The sequence below is a fragment of the Sminthopsis crassicaudata genome, chromosome 4 (genome assembly GCF_048593235.1).
Source record: "Sminthopsis crassicaudata isolate SCR6 chromosome 4, ASM4859323v1, whole genome shotgun sequence".
In the NCBI taxonomy this organism is placed as follows: Eukaryota; Metazoa; Chordata; class Mammalia; order Dasyuromorphia; family Dasyuridae; genus Sminthopsis; species Sminthopsis crassicaudata.
Window position 1 is genome coordinate 221,924,591 of NC_133620.1, and position 18,719 is coordinate 221,943,309.

The following is an 18,719-nucleotide window of genomic DNA, read 5'->3' on the forward strand; positions in this document are numbered from 1 at the left end:
GTACAGAAACTTTTTAGTTTGATGTAATCAAAATCTTCTATTTTGTGATCAATAATGATCTCTAGTTCTCCTCTGGTCATAAATTCTTTCCTCTTCCACAGGTCTGAGAGGTAAACTATTCTCTGTTCCTCTAATCTATTTATGATCTCATTCTTTATGCCTAAATCATGGACCCATTTTGATCTTATCTTGGTATATGGTGGGTCCATATCTAATTTCAGCCATGCTAATTTCCAGTTTTCCCAACAGTTTTTTTCAAATAATGAATTTTTATCCCTAATATTGGTATCTTTGGGCTTGTCAAAGACTAGATTGCTATAGATGTACCCTTTTTTGTCCTTTGTATCTAATCTGTTCCACTGATCAACTGGTCTATTTCTTAGCCAATATCAAATGGTTTTGGTGACAGCTGCTTTATAATATAGCTTTAGATCAGGTATACCTAGACCACCTTCATCTGACTTTTTTTTCATTAATTCCCTTGAAATTCTCAACCTTTTATTCTTCCATATGAACTTTGTTGTTATTTTTTCTAGGTCACTAAAATAGTTTCTTGGGAGTCTGATTGGTATAGCACTAAATAAATAGATTAGTTTGGGGAGTATTGTCATCTTTATTATATTCGCTCGGCCTATCCACGAGCACTGGATGTCTTTCCAATTATTTAAATCTGACTTTATTTTTGTGGCAAGTGCCTTGTAATTTTGCTCATATAATTCCTGACTATTCTTTGGTAGATGGATTTCCAAATATTTTATGCTCTCGACATTTGTTTGGAATGGAATTTCTCTTTGTATCTCTTGTTGTTGCAATTACAATTACATCACCAATAGGCGATGTATAAAAATGCTGAGGATTTATGTAGATTTATTTTGTATCCAGCAACTTTGCTAAAGTTGTGAATTATTTCTAATAACTTTTTATTAGAATCTCTGGGGTTTTCTAAGTATACCATCATATCATCTGCAAAGAGTGACAGTTTGATTTCCTCATTACCTACTCGTATTTTTTTAATCTCTTTCTCCACTCTTATTGCCAAGGCTAGCATTTCTAATCCAATATTGAATAATAATGGTGATAGTGGACAACCTTGTTTCACTCCCTGATTCTTACTGGGAAAGGTTCCAGTTTATCTCCATTACTATATTATGCTTACTGACGGTCTTAAATATATGCTCCTAACTATTCTAAGAAATAGTCCATTTACTCCTATACTCTCAAGTGTTTATTAGTAGGAATGGATGTTGGATTTTATCAAATGCTTTTTCTGCATCTATTGAAATGACCATATGGTTTTTATTAATTTGATTATTAATCATGGTCAATTATACTAATAAAGTTTTCCTAATATTAAACCAGCCCCCTGCATTCCTGGTATAAATCCCACTTGGGTCATAGTGTATTATCCTGGGAATGATTTTCTGAAGTCCTTTTTGCTAATATCTTATTTAAGATTTTAGCATCAATAATCATTAAGGAAATTGGGTCTATAGTTTTCCTTTCTCAGTTTTTGATCTACTATGTAAGATGGAATGTTGGTAAATAAGCCTATATTGCTGGATATAAGTAAGGTTGTAAAGAGTTGAAAAGTAGGAAAAGGATAAGTTGTAAGGAGCTTTTAAATGCCAAACATTTAATATTTGAGCATAGGGAGTCGGTCACTGAAATATATTGAGTAGGGAAGTAATATGATCAGATCTGTGCTGTAGGAATTGCAGAATGGAAAGATATGAGTTAGGGAGATCAACCAGAAGGCTATTGCAACAGTTTGGACTAGAGGTGATGTGGGCCTGAACTTGAATGGTTATGGTGTGAATGGGCAGAAGAGATATTATGAAGGAAAAAGCAACAAGATTTGGTAACAAATTAGAACTGTGGAAAGAGTGAGAGTGAAGAGTTAAGGGATGATTGGGAGGATTATAATGCACTCAACAATAATAAAGAATCTAGAAGAACAGGACTTGATGAAAAAGATTATCAGTTTTGTTTTGAACATGTTGAGTTTGAGATGGCAGTTTCAGATGCCCAAAGGCAATTGCAGATAGATGACAGCATTCCCAAGAGAGAATCTTGGGCTAAATAAATAGAAGAGATAATTATCTGCCTCAAGGGATTCATTGAACTCATGGAGCTGATGAATTCAAGTGAGTTAAGAAAGAGAGAAAAGTGAAAAGGGCCTATAATAGAACCTAGAGGGACACCCATGATTATTAGGTAGGGCACAAAGATAGATCCAACAAAGGGGACTGAGCAGTCACGAAACTCTTGAAAACATCATCATCATGAAAAGTTAGATAGATGTGGGTATGGAAAGGGTGATCAACAAAGCAACAAAGCAAGATGAGAATTGAGAAAAGATCATTAGATATGGCAATTAAAAAATCTTTGGTGGGCAACTAAGTGGTGTAGTGAATAGAGCACTACTAGCTGTAGTCAGGAGGACTTTTGAGTTTAAATTTAGCCTCAAACACTTACTAATTGTGTGATCCTGGACAAGAAACTTAATCCCCCCCCCCCCCAAAAAAAAAAGATCTTTGGTTTCTTTGGAGAGGTCAGCTTTGGTTAAGTGGGCTGAACAGACTTAAAGCCAGATTTCAAAGAATTAAGAAAAGAATGAAAGCAGTAGTAGATGCACCCAATATAATTAGTTTTCTAGAGTTTAGTCTAGAAAGGGAAGAGGAATATAGAATAATTGCTAGCCAAGATGGTCAGATTAATTGAAAGGGTTTTTTTTTTAAGGAGGTAACAATTTACACACATAAGACTAGATTTTCAAAGTACTTTTTTCATAGCAATTCTATGTGTTTAATAGTTTAAGTATATTTACTCCTATTTTACAAATAATAAAACTGGCAGATGGGTTATGACTTCTCAGGGTCACATAAGTAATAACAGAGTCAGAATTCAAACTAAGATCTCTCCTAACTACAAATACAGGGCCCTTGCCATTATACACTTTGCTTCTCAGAAAAGATGTTTGCCATTTCATTTTCATTCTCCTAGAGGTGTGTTCTATAGCAAGAATCCAGTGCTAACATCTGTCATTGTTTTTGGTTTTTCTCCTTAGGACTTTACCATGACCCTATACCTGAGACACTATTGGAAGGATGAAAGGCTATCTTTCCCTAGTACAAACAACCTCAGTATGACATTCGATGGCCGATTGGTAAAAAAAATCTGGGTTCCTGATATGTTCTTTGTACATTCCAAGAGGTCCTTCATCCATGACACTACCACCGACAATGTAATGCTTCGGGTACAGCCTGATGGGAAGGTTCTATACAGCCTCAGGTAAAAAGCCAGTTCTTTGCTTCTTAGACCCAGTTAAAGCTGGGGGAGGGGGGAAATCTGAATTTAGAATGCTTTCTGGCCCATTTTCATCTTTTTCTGGATAAACTTCTTTAACTACATGTATTTTTAAGTAGTCTAAGGAGAAAAGGAAATTGCCCGATTGTGGCAGCAAAAAGCAAAAATTTCTAAATAGCAGCCCTACCTTATAATTTTGATTACTAATGAACTACACTAATAATCTCATTTCTTGAGTATAATGGAAGAAGCAGAGAAATATGGGTGACAGTCTAATCTAATACTTTGACATATACCAAATTTTATTTTTCTTATATTTATTACTTTAGTCAAGAAAAGTTAACACATCCCTTCTTCTATTTGAACAATTACTCCCCCCACTTTCTGCAAGAAAGCTGTATAGTATAGTGGAAAGAAAACAAGAAATAAAACAATGAAGATAGACTTTTAAAAATATAGATAATAGCTTTTTATTTTCAAAATATATGCAAAGATAGTTTTCAACATTCATCGTTGCAAAATCTTGTGTTCCAAATGTTTCTCCCTCCCTTTCTTTCATCCCCTTTCCTAGACAGCAAGGAATTCAATATGGATTAAACATGTACAATTCTTCTATACATATTTCCACATTTATCATGTTGTACAAGAAAAATCAGATCAAAAAGGAAGAAAAATGAGAAAGAAAACTAAAAGTAAGCAAACAAAGCAAAAATGGTGAAAATAATATGTTGTGATCCACAACAAGTCCCTACAGTACTCTTTCTGGATGCAGATGGCTCTCTACATCCCAAGACTATTGGGAATAATTGGCCTGAATCATCTCATTGTTGGAAAGACTCAAGGCCATCAGAACTGGTCATCACATAATCTTGTCATTGTGTACAATGTTCTCTTAGTTCTACTCACTTCACTTAACATCTGTTTATGTAAGTCTCTCTAGGCCTTTATGAAACCATCCTACTGATCATTTCTCATACAACAATAATATTCTATCATATTCATATATCATAACTTATTCAGCCACTCCCCAAGTGATAGGCATCCACTCAGGTTCCAGTTCCTTGCCACTACAAAAAGCGCTGTTATAAACATTTTTGCACACAGAGATCCTTTTCCCTTTTTTATAATCCCCTTTGGGATATAGACCCAGTAAAGAGACACTGCTAGATCAAAGGATATACAGTTTCATAGCACTTTAGGTATAGCTCTAAATTGCTCTCCAGAATGGTTGGATCAGTTCATAATTCCACCAACAACATATTAGTGTCCCAGTTTTCCCACATCCTCTCTAACATTTATCACTATCTTTTCCTGTCATCTTGCCAATCAGAGAGGTGTGTGGTGATACCTCAGTTGTCTTAATTTACATTTCTCTGATCAAGAGTGACTTAGAACATTTTTTCATATAACTAAAAATGGTTTCGATTTCATTTGAAAATTTCCTGTTCATATCTTTTGACGATTTATTAATTAGAGAATGGCTTGTATTCTTATAAATTCTCTATATGTTTTAAAAATTAGGCCTTTATCAGAACCTTTGGATGTGAAATTTTCCCCCTCAATTTTCTGCTTCCCTTCTAATCCTGTTTGCATTGGTTTTGTTTGTACAAGAAGTTTTTAATTTAATATAATCAAAATTACCCATTTTTCCTTTCATAATGTTCTCTAGTTATTCTTTGGCCATAAATTCCTTCCATTTCCATATATCTGAGAGGTAGACTATCCCTTGTTCTCCTAACTTACTTATCAATGTCAGAGGGTAGATTCTTTCAATAAAAGGAGGGTTAAATTTAGAATGAGATGATCTTGATTCACTTGTCAACTCTGTTGAAAAGTACGTATGTGACCTTGGACAAGTAATACAATGTTTTGGGGCCTTAGTTTCTTCATCTGTAAAAATGAAGCCTGGATTCGATAGGAAAACAAAGTGCCATTTATATAGTGTCTATGATGTGCCAGACTTTTGTGCTAAACACATTTTACAAATATCTTGTTTGATTCTCACAGCAACTCTGCAAAGTAGGGACTTTAAGATCTCTTTGAGCTCTTATCCTATGTCCCTTATTGCATTCGATCTCTCGAGATTCCAGTACTAGCACTATCATCTACCAGCCTTGTAATCTGGGCTGAATTATTTAATCAATCATCAAGGATTTCAACCAAAAAGCGTTTTCTATGTGCCAGGCCCTCTTTCCCCAAGGGGAAAGGAAAGACAAAAATGGAACCATCCTTACCCTCAGGGAGTTTTTTCTACTTGGGGAAAGCAACAGGTATAAACAAGCCTACACACCCACACCCACACCCACACCCACACCCACACACACACACACACACACACACACAATAAGTCAAAAAGTAATTTCAGTGAAGGAAGCCCTAGCAATTCTGGGGATCAAAAAAAAGGCCCTAAGCCTGAAACTGACTATTGAAGGAAGTTTTTAAGATTTTAAGAGTCAAAAGTGAAGAGGAGAGTTATAACAGGTGCAGAAAGAACACATATAAAAGAATGGAGAAGGAAGATGGAATATCATGCATGAGAAACAGTAAGAAGTTAGTCTGTTTGAAATACTGAAGGAGGGGTGATGGTGGTAATAAATAATAAACCTGGAAAAGTCATTTGGAGACAAGTGGTCGAGTAGTTTAAATACCAAATGGAGACATTTGTATTTGATCCTAGCAGTATTGGGGAGCCACTGAATTTTATTGAACAAGTGTGTGTGACAAGATCAGATTGTGTTTTAGGAATATCCCATGTTATTGTTCATCCTTCATTTTCAAAGAAGACCATGACCTCATAAGGTAATGTCTTGACTCACTCGTGAATTGAATTTAGGTGAGGCAGAGTTGTACAAAGTAGTCAGCCTCACTCTCTCTTCCAGTCATTGAAATCCAGTGGCTATTATGGCCAGCATAACATATAAGGGCTAGTGGCGGTTGAAAATAAAGAGACAGGGTTGCTGATAATTCAATAGAGTCATTCAATGAGAGAAATTGTGTTGCTTGTATATCTTAAAACAATGTTGCTATGAAAAACATTGTTCTGTGACCATTCTTGATTTCTGTTTTCTATGATCTAACTTTCTGAAACATGCCAGGTTCTAGGGACTCAATCTTACTTATAGTTCACAATGATCCAGTAATTTTTGCCAGAATCTTATGTTTTCTCATGATTTCAAGCTTAGATGCACTCTTAATTAATCTTAGGAGCAGGAGAACATCCCAGTTACTGAAGTTTCTAGCTTCCTGGGAGTTCTCTACAAGTGGCAAGACAAAAGTCAGGATGATTAGCAATGGCCTGGGATGCAGTGGCTGACCTTGGCATCTTTGATGTCTGACCAAGCTCTATGCACTCTTGCTTCAGTACCTGCCTCAGTGCCTTCACGGCAATTATTCCTATCCATTGATTGGATAGGAATTCCTATCAATTGATCCCCCTGACAAGTCTTTTTGCTCTCCAACCCCATGGAGAATGGGTTGGAGAGCAAAAAGACTTGTCAGGGGGATCAATTAGGAGGTTGTTGAAATAATCTAAATGAGAGGTGATGAGGGTCTGAATTAGAGTGGTTATATTATGGTTGGACGTGGAGGTGTTGAAGAAGAAGAATCAATAAGATTGAGCAATTTATTCAATATGTGAGGTGAGGAGAACAACTCTTAGGTTGTACACCTGGGCAACTGGAAGAATATTGGTGTCTTTGATAGAAATAGAGAAGTTTGGAAGAAGGAAAGGTTGAATTTCTCTGAGTTGAAGTTTCTTCATTTACAAAATAGATATACAAATTCCATGATCTACCTATTGTCCTCTGACACTTAAAAACAGATGTTTCCTTGGCAATTAGTGTAGGTAGTGATGGCAGGCACCATGGCAGCACATTCAGAAGATAAGAGACCCAACTTACAGGATAAGGCAGAAGAATATATATGTACCCCAAAACAGCAAATTAAGGAAATTCTTAAATCTAGACACTCATTACTAGGACAATATTAAATCCTATAGTTCAATTCCTGGCAAGTCTTTGGGCTCCTTCCCTCCCTGGGACACCGGGTTGTTTGAAGATATGAGATAATATTTGTATTGCATATAATGCAATAACTGGCATATAGCAGGCACTACAAAAATGCTATTATTAAACTGGGATTCTCCCGTTTCTGATCTATAGGGCACTGGACTTAAGAGTCAGAAATACCTGGATTCAAATCCTGCCCCTAACTTTTACTAACTGTATGATCCTGTGCAAGTCACTTAAGCTCTCTTTGCCTCAGGTTCTGGCTCTATATAATGAGGTTGGACTTAGTGGCCTTTAAAACCTTCTCAACACTAAATCCTATGTCCTTGGTGGATTTTTGAGTTTTTGAGACCACATTTCCCCATTTAAATCCCCACAGGCTTGATCCCAATACTTACCAGAATAGACTGGTTTGCCCCTTGTAGGCATCGTTTGGTCCTATAAGCAAGCAATCCACCTGCTTCATCCTTCTTTATAGAAAGGACTACAAGCATGCACTGCCATGCCCAATGATTCTATCATATTGCTCGCTCCCTTTGGCTAAGGATTGGGGCTTCTTACTTTTGTTGTATAGTCATTTCAATCATGCCTGATTTTTTGTGACCCCATTTTTGGCAATGATACTAGAGTGGCTTGCCATTTCCTTCTCCACTTCATTTTACAAATTAGGAAACTGAGGCAAACAGGGTTAAGTGACTTAAGTGCCCAGGATCTCATAGCTATTAAGTATCTAAGGCCAAATTTGAACTCAGATCTTCCTGACTTACACCTAGCTGCCTCTTTAGAGGGGATTTAGACTAAGGAACTTCAGGAGATGGAATTTCCTGGGTGTCCATGTGGAAGAATCTTTTAAAATATACTTCATTTTCAGCCTATATCATGGAACACTAATTCTTAGCCCACAGGATTTTTAGCTCACTCTCTTCCCATTCTGGGTCCTATCTTAAAGTACTTCTAAGAACAGCGAGGCTACTTCTGGATAAAGGTGATATTTGAGTGAGATGCCATATATTGAACATTGCTGCTCTATGTTGTATGTAAAGGATTACGTACTTACTAACAGAAGATTTGCTTTACATAGAGAAACAATTTGGTGCAATAGATAGATTTGAAAGCAAGAACACTTGGGTTTTGACTATGGCAAGTCATTTAATTTTTCTAGTTCTCAATTTTTAGCAACTATAAAATGGGTGCAGTGGATAGACTGCTGGGCCTGGAGGCAGGAAGATTAGTTCAAATCTGGTCTCAGGTGCCTACCAGCTGTGTGACTCTGAACAAATCACTTAACCCTGTTTGCCTCAATTCCCTCATTTGTAAAATGAGCTGGAGAGAAAAATGGCAAACCATCCCAGCATATTTGCTAAGAAAACTCTAAATAGGGTCATAAAGAGTCAAACGTGATTGGGAAAACAACAAAAAAGGGAAATAGGAGCTACTTCATAGAATATTGTGAGAATCAAATTAAGTCATTTATGTAAAAGCATTTTGCAATCCTTAAAGCACTATATAAAAGGTGAATATCATAAGGGGAGAAAGGGAAAGAAATAAGCATTTATATACTGTATGAAACACTTTACATTATTATCTTATTTGATGCTCAAAATCCTGGGAGATAGGTACTGCTATTATCCTCACTTCACAGTTGAAGAAACTAAGAGGCAAACAGAGATTGGGCCATTTCCTTAGGATCACACAGCTAGTTATGGTCTGAGGTCAAATTTGAACTCATCTTCCTAACTAGGTAGCACTGTGACACCTAGCTGCCTTTATCAACATCATTATAATAGCATCAAAGGAAGGTGACTGAGATAGCCAAGTGCTCAAAATGCTGTCTGTTCAAGCTAATTGATGATGCTATTATAATGATGCTATTTTAATTTCTCCACATGGGCTTTTTCCTTTCTAGTGCTTCAACCCGAATTTCTGTCCAATTAAAGAAGGTAGGATTTAATCACATTAAAATCCATAATTTGATTGGCTTGTGCCCCCATTCCCACAGGATGCTCTTTCCCAACTTCATGAGATCAGAGAGGATTATTTGCCTATGGATTAAAATACATTTACTAAGCAAAATCAAAATGTAAGAGATGCAGCATTAAAGCTATTTTGGCTTGAGTAGCCACAATCATATGAGTAAGCCACACTACCTAAGCTATTGCAGACTGAATATACAACTGTGCCTACCCAGATTTCTTGAACTCTGCCTCTCACTGTGCTGAGACAAGTATAACATGATTTGGCTCTGGCTCCTGTCCTCTGAGGTCACATTATTCTTACTAAAGGGCCTTCCAATATTCTGAGAAGAGTGCTTCCCTTCTCTGCCAGTGACTCATGTCCTGAAAATATAATACTGATTGTATTTTCCCCAATATAAGGGGCCAAATGACTAGCACCCCAGTTTCATTTAACCAATTAACATTGGGCTAGCTTTGACAAAGGAAGGTTTACTTCAAAGATACAGTAAGAAGAAATGTCCAAACATTTACCCCAATACTTTAGAGGCATCCTTTCTACATTACTAGGTCTCTGGGGATAGGAGGTTCACAGTCTATCTCAGTTCTTAAGTAGCATTAGTCTAACCAAGTTCAATTTTAAATCTTTCTTGATTAGCATCTTAGACTCTTTGCCCCTCAGAGCTCCCTTGCTGGACCGGCTGTAGCAACATCCAGTCCTGAATGCTGGACTCCCATTTTGCTATAGCTTGAGACTCAGAGACTCCATTCTTTGCACTTAGAACATAAAAGATCAAAGGAAAAGTACAAAATCCTGGGACCATTTCTCTAGGCAATATGGCCTATATGGAGGGATGGGGAAATAGGTGGACATCCAGCCCTCGCTCTTACCAAATGGTAGGAGTGAAGGAGTCTTTCATTCTCACATAAGAATGTAGGAAAAAGCCTGACCTTGCTTAGTAAAGTAATTTTAAAGACAGTACTAGCAATGTAACAAAAGACAATTCCCAACCCTGTGATAGGCCTTTACAGAATGACCAGTTTCCCATGCATGTGCCAGTTCTTCAGTTCCCCAGAAAAAGGACCCCAATATCCTCTACTTTCACACCTGTAGATAGCACTATCTTAAATAAAATTCCCTTTTTGCAAGCATATCTCCAAAGACTTTTATAACAATGTTTGGTCTCAGCTCACAGAGGGGTTGGTTCTCACAATGGCCTAAGATCTGTCCTGATCCATATAGGGACATTATTGCTTCCTGGTCAACTGTCTGGTGAAACCTGGTGATCCAATTCATCCAGTCAGGTTCTGTTTTTGAATTCTGTCTCAGGAGACACTCCTTTATGCCATACTCCACCCTAGGCCCAAGACCATAGGAGTTTCCACCAAACTCCTAAAAATAAAAAATAAAGTAAAATAAAAATAAAGCAAGATCACAGGTCCAGATTAAGGGTCCCTGCTCTAAGATAAAATACAGACTTCTCTATTTGGCATTAAAAATCTTTTTAATACTGAAGGAATTCAACCAGGGAGAAGGCAGACCAGCATGGTGGAGAGATGTACTAGAGTGAGAAAGGCCAGAAGCTGAGGGAAGTTCCAGGATTAGAAGGAAGCTGAATCATGCTGGTAAAGTTCAGCACAACACATTCTGTCAGACATTCTAGGATCTCACTAGTGCCAAGCTAGACAATCATCAGCAACAAGATTATGTTCTAATGCTCCTTTATATCCTAGAGAATAGTTGTTCGGACTAAAGTCTCACCTCTAAATTCCAATTAAAAATCCATCTTTTACAAGAAACCTTCCCCAATTTTTCTTAATTCTAGTTCTTCCTCTCCATTAATTATTTCCTACTTATCCTATATATAACTTGTTTAGTGTATGTGTGTGTGCGTGTGTGTATATATATGTGTGTGTGTGTGTGTGTGTGTGTGTGTATACATATATATGTTATCTTCCCTATTAGACTGTAAGTTTCTTGAGAACAGGGACTGTCTTTTGTTCCTTTTTATGTCCCCAGGACTTATGCTGACACATAGTAAGTGCTTAATAAATATTGACTAATAATTATACATAGCTGTATCAATGCTGTCCCCTCTATGTATAACTATATGTTTTCCAACCTTTGTGTATCAGTGTCTCCTTGTTGTTCAGAGGTGTTTCAGTCTCTTTGTATGTCTCTTTGTGACCCCATTTGGAGTTATCTTGGAAACGATATTGGAGTGATTTGCCATTTCCTTCTCTAGCTGATTTTACAGATGAGGCAACTGAGGCAAACATGGTTAAGTGATTTACTCTGATCCAACAGCTAGTAAGTATCTGAGGTAGGATCTGAACTCAGATCATCTGACTCAAGACCCAGGACTATCCCCAGTACATCCTTTGCCTAATAGTATTGTTGTACTTTGTACAAACACTGCCATTTTAAACTCAAAGGTGTAATTGCCTCTTCTTGTTAGGATTACTAAGTTTACTTAGTAATCCTAACATCTTCTGACAGAAATGCAAATGAATGAATAAAATGTTAATGTTAAAAGTTATTAAGGTACTTTCTATTTAGTTCTCCAAAGTTGATCTCTCACTTTGACTTTATAGACTTGGTTTTAGCTTTAGCATTTATAAATTAGAAAGATTAAATTACTATACTTGGCAAAGTAGAATAGACAGTGGTACATAAAATCCTGTATGTTACATTGTTATTGTAATAGATAAAATGTAATTCCATATAGAATCCAAGCAATTTTGAAGCTAGTTCTATGCCCGGAAGGAAACACTGTATAGATCAATAAATAGTCACTTCAGTCCTCATCCCAATTTGAAACCGAAGCAATCTGACATCAGGTTTATCTGGCAGCGTTGCATGGATGAAGTCATTGGGATTTCATCTCCAACTTTTGAACTGTGTCCCATAGGAAAGGCTTTTCGAAGAACTGTGAAATCATCTAGTCTTTGAAGTTATGAGACTTAGTTCTCTATCGAAATGCATCATGTGAGTTTTCTCAGGGCTCATTGAATTGCCTGGCAGATTTTTGGATTTCTATGCCCATTTCTAGAACTGTGCCCCACTTTCCTGTGTGCTTAATCTAAATATTCAGAAAACATAAAACCCTGACAGCAAAGTCTTGTCACAATCTCCAGAGAACCAGAGATTAAAATAATTATAACATTGAGGATAAATTAATAAAATGAGGAAGTGAAGATAGAGCTAAGTTAAATGGTGGGAGGAAGGGAGTGGAATCTGCTTACTTTGGGTGACAAATCAGCAATGAGAACATCTTACTCCACAATAAGTATTTTAAATATATTTATATGTGTACATATAAATATATATGCAGATATATACATATATAAACAAATTATTTAGTATTTAAATTAAATATTTAATTGAATTAATTTTATTGTTTAAATTAAATAATTGTTTAACAGAAATTAAATCATAACATATTAGTACTATTCATTACTTCAAATAAAAATATGAGATAGGTAATAAAAGTGAGTAATAGCAGGTAGATTGATCTTGTACTTTAAAGCCCCCTAGATCTTGTTGCCTTCCCTGCACCTTATCCCTCAGGACCACGAGGTCTATTCATCTACTGTGTAGCTGAACCCACTTCTTTATGCTGTTTCTTTTAATTAGAGTGTAAACTCCTTGATCATAGTGCTTCACTTTTCTATTTGTATCTCCACTATTTATCATAGTGCTTGATAAATAGTAAATAATTAAGAAAATTTTTTTATTCATTCATTCAATAAGCATTTAAGTACTTACTGTATTGCAAATAGGCATGTTGCACCATTATTCACAAACTAATTACAAAAATTCATAATACTCACAAAATAAAGAATCACAGAAAAGCCTCTACCACACCTTACAGAAGATTTATAACTAGGGATGAATATAAAGTGTAAATAGATTAAGATTTGCATGGGTTAGAGTTTATGCATGTTTATGAAATTACAGATCCATTGAAGTATTTGGGCAACTTGATGGTACGGTGGATAGAATACTAGGCTTGGAAACAAAAAGACAAATCTTCATGAGTTCAAGTCCAGTCTCAGACATTTAATGGCTATGTGATTCTGGGCAAGTCACTTAATCCTGTTTGTCTCAGTTCTATAAAATCTATAAAATAAGCTGCAGAAAACCTAAACTGGGATCATGAAGAGTCAGACAGAACTGACCAAAATATCTTAAAAAGTCATATTCTATTGAGCAAAATATTCTGAAGCCTATGAAAAAGGGAAAAAATAGAGTTGCTGGGACATCTACTGGCAATTATCTTATCAATAATTTGACAAAAATTGTCAATCAATAATAATCAGTCTTATAAGATGGTCTAATTTATCATTCTTTATTTCCTTTCAACTTCATAGTAGGATGTGCATGGGTCTACCCAGAAAGAAGACCCACAAAAAGATGAAAAATCAGCATCAAATTCACTTCCATATGAAACCTGTGCCAAATTTAAAGTCTTACTCAGATTCAATGACTCATCTCATCTTAGTTCCTTGCCTCAAGTTTCTTATTTGTCCATGATAAAGAAATAGTCTTCAGGACTTCTTTTTATTTTAACTATTTTCTTTTTATTTTTTATTGAATATTCTTTTTATTTTAACTATTTTTATTGCATGTTAAAATCTACTTGTCATGTAAATAATATGGGGCACATGGAGACAATAATGCTTTTTTCATTTGTTGATTTTATTTTCTTCTTTGTCATTTCTGTCTTATTCCATTTGCATAAATTCAATACTTAGAATGCATTGATACTAGAAACCACTGAAGCAAGCTGATGAAATTATTAAGCAGGTTCATACTTATTCTAAAGTAAGACTTTTTTTCTATTTTTAGAGGTAAACTAACAAAAGAAAGGAATTTTCTGAATTTGATACTCTTCTAAGCTTAGTCCCTAGAAATTCCTATGTGAGGCATGTACAAAGCTGGTCCCAGGAGTATTGCTCCTTTATCTTTACCTACTTCCTTAATAATAATGCTACAATTAATTAGATTCAGAATCTATCAGTAGATATGGAAGCCTCACCTAGCCTCACCTTTCTCTGCTATGGTCCTTTTCCATCAAAATCCACTCTTATGTCTCTCTTTTTGCTTAGATTACCTATTGAAAGGGAAATACCAACAGCAGATGTTAGGAATCTCTGAATTAGACTGAGTCTGCCCATTAGTAAAAAGATCTGGAAATGCATGCTGAAATACCATATCTGCTCAAAATTTACAAAGAACTGACTCTGAAATGTTCTTTTAATTTACATTACCCAAATAATTACCTCAGTTCTTCACAAAATACAGACTAGGAGATTGGAGACAAAAGAATAAAACAAGAAAAGAAAACAAATGAAAAGAGAAAAATAACCAAGAAATTTTATGTTCACAAATAATATTTTCTCATTCTGTGTACTTTGAAATAATTTATCTTCAGTTTATATTGGATGAAGTGGTGGTTCTTAGTTTCATCATAGGAAAAATGCAAATAATAATGGCTCCTACTTCCCCAGGGTTGATGTGAGAATTGAAGGAGATAACATGCATAAAGTGTTTTGTAAAATTTAAAGTGCTCTAATGCAGACAAGATTAGAAGGGAAGCAATAAACTGGGATGTTTATCTTTACAGTTTAACAGAAAAGATGTTTATCTTTACAGTTAAAGGTTCTGCTAAAGGCTTCATTTCCAAAATACATAGAGAATTGACTCAAATTTATAAGAAATCAAGCCATTCTCCAATTGATAAATGGTCAAAGGATATGAACAGAAATTTTCAGATGATGAAATCAAAACTATTTCTAGCCATATAAAAAGATGTTCCAAATCATTATTGATCAGAGAAATGCAAATTAAGGCAATTCCACTTACTGATACCACTACACACCTGTCAGATTGGCTAAGATGATAGGAAATGAGGTGATGAATGCTGGAGGGGATGTGGGGAAACTGGGACACTGATGCATTATTAGTGGAGTTGTGAACGGATCCAACCATTCTGGAGAGCAATTTGGAACATACTCAAAAAGTTGTCAAAATGTGCATACCTTTTGATCCAGCAGTGTTACTACTGGGCTTATATCCCAAAGAAATACTAAAGAAGGGAAAGGGACCTGTGTGTGCCAAAATGTTTGTGGCAGCCCTTTTTGTAGTGGCTAGAAACTGGAAATTGAATGGATGCCCATCAATTGGAGAAAGACTGGGTAAATTGTGGTATGTGAATATTATGAAACATTATTATTCTCTAAGAAATGACCAGCAGGATTATTTCAGAAAGGCCTGGAGAGACTTACATAAACTGATGCTAAGTGAAATGAGCAGAACCAGGAAATCATTATACACTTCAACAACAGTACTATGTGAAAATCAATTCTGATGGAAGTAGCTATCTTTGGCAAAGAGAAGATCCAGATCAGTTCCAATTGATCAGTAATGAACAGAACCAGCTACACCCAGCGAAAGAACATTGGGAAATGAGTGTGGACCACAACATAGCATTCCCACTCTTTCTTTTATTGTTTGCTTATATTTTTATTTTTCTTTCCAGGTTATTTTTACCTTCTTTCTAAATCTGATTTTTCCTGTGTAGCAAGACAACTGTATAAATATGTATACATATATTGTATTTAACATATACTTTAACATATTTAACAGGTATGGGACTACCTGCCATCTAGGGGAGGGGGTGGAGGGAAGAAAGGGAAAAGTTAGAACAGAAGTTTTTGCAAGGGTCAATGTTGAAAAATTTCCCATGTATATGTCTGTTAATAAAAAGCTATAATAAAAAAAATTTAAAGTGCTTAATAAATATTGGCTATTAATTGTCATCATTATTATTCCATATTATTTTTTTATCTTTTTGCCATCCCCAACACACTGAAAGCAAAGAGTTTCCTTCTTATTCTAAACTAAAAATTATTTTATTTTATTTTTTTTTATTTTATTTTTAAGGTTAAAAGACTTGCCCAGGGTCACACAGCTAGGAAGTGTTAAGTGTGTGAAGTCATATTTGAACTCCGGTCTTCCTGACTTCAGGGCTGGTGCTCTATCCACTGTGCTACCTAGCTGCCCTTAAACTAAAAATTTTAAAAAAAAATTTTAATCCATACATATTTATACAGAGAATATTTTTGATTCTTTTCAGTTCTGGCTGACTTCATGAAACTTTGGTAATAAAAATTATATATATATATATATATATATATATATGTATATATATATATATATATATATATATATATATATATATATATATATATATATATATATATATATATATATATATATATATATATATATATATATATATTACCTCCAGTGGAAACTATTATAACTAAAAATTATCAGCATCCTGTCCAAAAAAATGTAGCACCCTGGAGACCAAATTTTTAAATTAGCATTGGCAATTCATTAATTTCATTTCTAAGACATAACATATAAAATTTTTAATAGCTACAAAAGAACTTTAGAACTGAGTAATCTAAAATGAGTAGTACAATATAGATTCTCAAAGTGTCATTTAATTTCAATTCAATAATAAGATTGTTATTAAGAATCTATTAGGCACCTATCTAGACCTATGTTATGCACTGAGGATTCAAAGCCAAAAATTAAATAGTCCTTGCCCCCAAGGGGCTTCCATTTTGTTGAGGGATACAACATTTTCATAGATAAGTAAATATAAGCTAAATTGTTAGTCAAGTAGAATTTATTAAGTGCCTTCTATGTGCCAGACATTGTTCTAAGCACTGAGGATATGATGAAAGACAAAAAAACAGTTCCTGCTGTCCAAGAAATACATAGTTTAATATCTAATGTATACAAAATAAGTACAAAGTGATTTTGACCAGGGGTGGGAGAGAAGGATCTTTAACAACTAAAAGAATCAAGAAATGCCTCTTAAAGAAGATGGGACTAAACCTGATTCTTGAAGGGATCCATGGGTTCCAAGAGGTGGGGAAAAGAGGGAAAAACATTCCAAAACCAGCAGGTAACCTGAACAAAGGGATGGAGATGGAAGATGAACTGTCAACATACAAGAGACAGCAAATAAGGCAATTTGGATGGACTATTGAAGGTGTGAAAGAGTAATGTGAAGAAATGTTTGTATGATTATATCTATATATTAGACTGCTTGTCATCTTGGGGAGAAGGGCTGGGAAGGAGAGAGGGGAAAAAGTTTGGAACTCAAAATCTTATTTTAAAATGAATGTTAAAAACTATCTTTAAATATAAATGGAAAAAAAAAGAATATTACTTACCAAAAGAAAAAAAAAAAAGAATATCAACTTGGTAGCTATGTGAAGGATGAATAGAAGGAAGAGATTTGAGGTAAGAAGATCAAATAGGAGATTATTGCAATTGCCAGGTAAGAAACAATGAGAACCTGAACTAGTATAGTTGTAGTGTAAGTGGAGAAAAGGAGGCAGGATGCAAAAGATGTAAAGCCAAAGTCCACAAAACTTGGCAACTCATTGAACTTGGATGAGTAAGAGTGAAGAGTGAAGAAGGAGTTAAACCTTATCATTGGAACAATGGGTGGTGTTCTCAACAAAAATAGAATTCAGGAGGAAAAGTGATTTTTAGAGTCAAAGATAATGAGCTCTGTTTTATCCATGTTGAGTTTAAGATGCTGACAGGATATTCAGGTGGAGATGTCAAAAAGGAAGCTGCAGAAATGGAACTGGAAGAGAAATGAGGGTGGAATATGATTTGGACAGGATAATATAAATCATAGGAACTGATGATATTGCCAAAAGTGAGAATATAGACAAAAGGAAAGCAGATTCATTAAGACACAGTTCTTTCAGAAGTCAGATATACTTTGATCTTATGTCTTTGATTGCCATGTTTGGAGACCTTTGTAATGATATACTGTTTGCATGTGATACAAATTAGTGGAAGCATATGGTTTAGCCATGACATTGGTATGGCATGGGAGAAAAACAATGGATTCTGCATATAAAGTCTGGATTTGAATTCTGGCTCTTATGTTTGATGGCTATCTGGGCCTCAGTTTGCCCATCTGTAACTAGATCACCTCTTCAGTTCCACTGAACTCTAAATTTTAGAGCCCCCAAACATTTTGTTTTCCAACTTCATCTAAGTCCCAGAGTATTTAATTACACTGAAGGAGATTAGATGTTTGTTTCACCTTTCTAGAAAATATCAAGTGCCTTTTAAAGACATTTAAAATTTTTAAATTTCATATTCATTGTGTATTTTACAGGCTTTGAGAGCTTCAACTGTGTCATTGTATTTCTAGGGTCACTGTGACTGCAATGTGCAATATGGATTTCAGCCGCTTTCCCCTGGACACGCAAACATGTTCGCTTGAAATTGAAAGTTGTGAGTATAACTGGGTCCAGAAATTAAAAACATCTCTTAAAATTGATCCATTAAATTCAATGCAACTAACATTAAATGATTGCTATGTGCAGCACACTATGATAGATG

General features: G+C 35.3%; 1 protein-coding gene across 1 annotated transcript in view; it reads left to right on the forward strand.

The window, feature by feature from the left end:
• Positions 1 to 18,719, forward strand: part of LOC141566159 (gamma-aminobutyric acid receptor subunit rho-1) — a 50,585-nt gene that overhangs the window by 17,136 nt on the left and 14,730 nt on the right. Inside the window, exons 4-5 of the mRNA XM_074310308.1 lie at positions 3,068 to 3,291; positions 18,529 to 18,611. Coding sequence (XP_074166409.1) covers positions 3,068 to 3,291; positions 18,529 to 18,611 — 307 coding nt within the window. The remainder of the gene's footprint in view (positions 1 to 3,067; positions 3,292 to 18,528; positions 18,612 to 18,719) is intronic.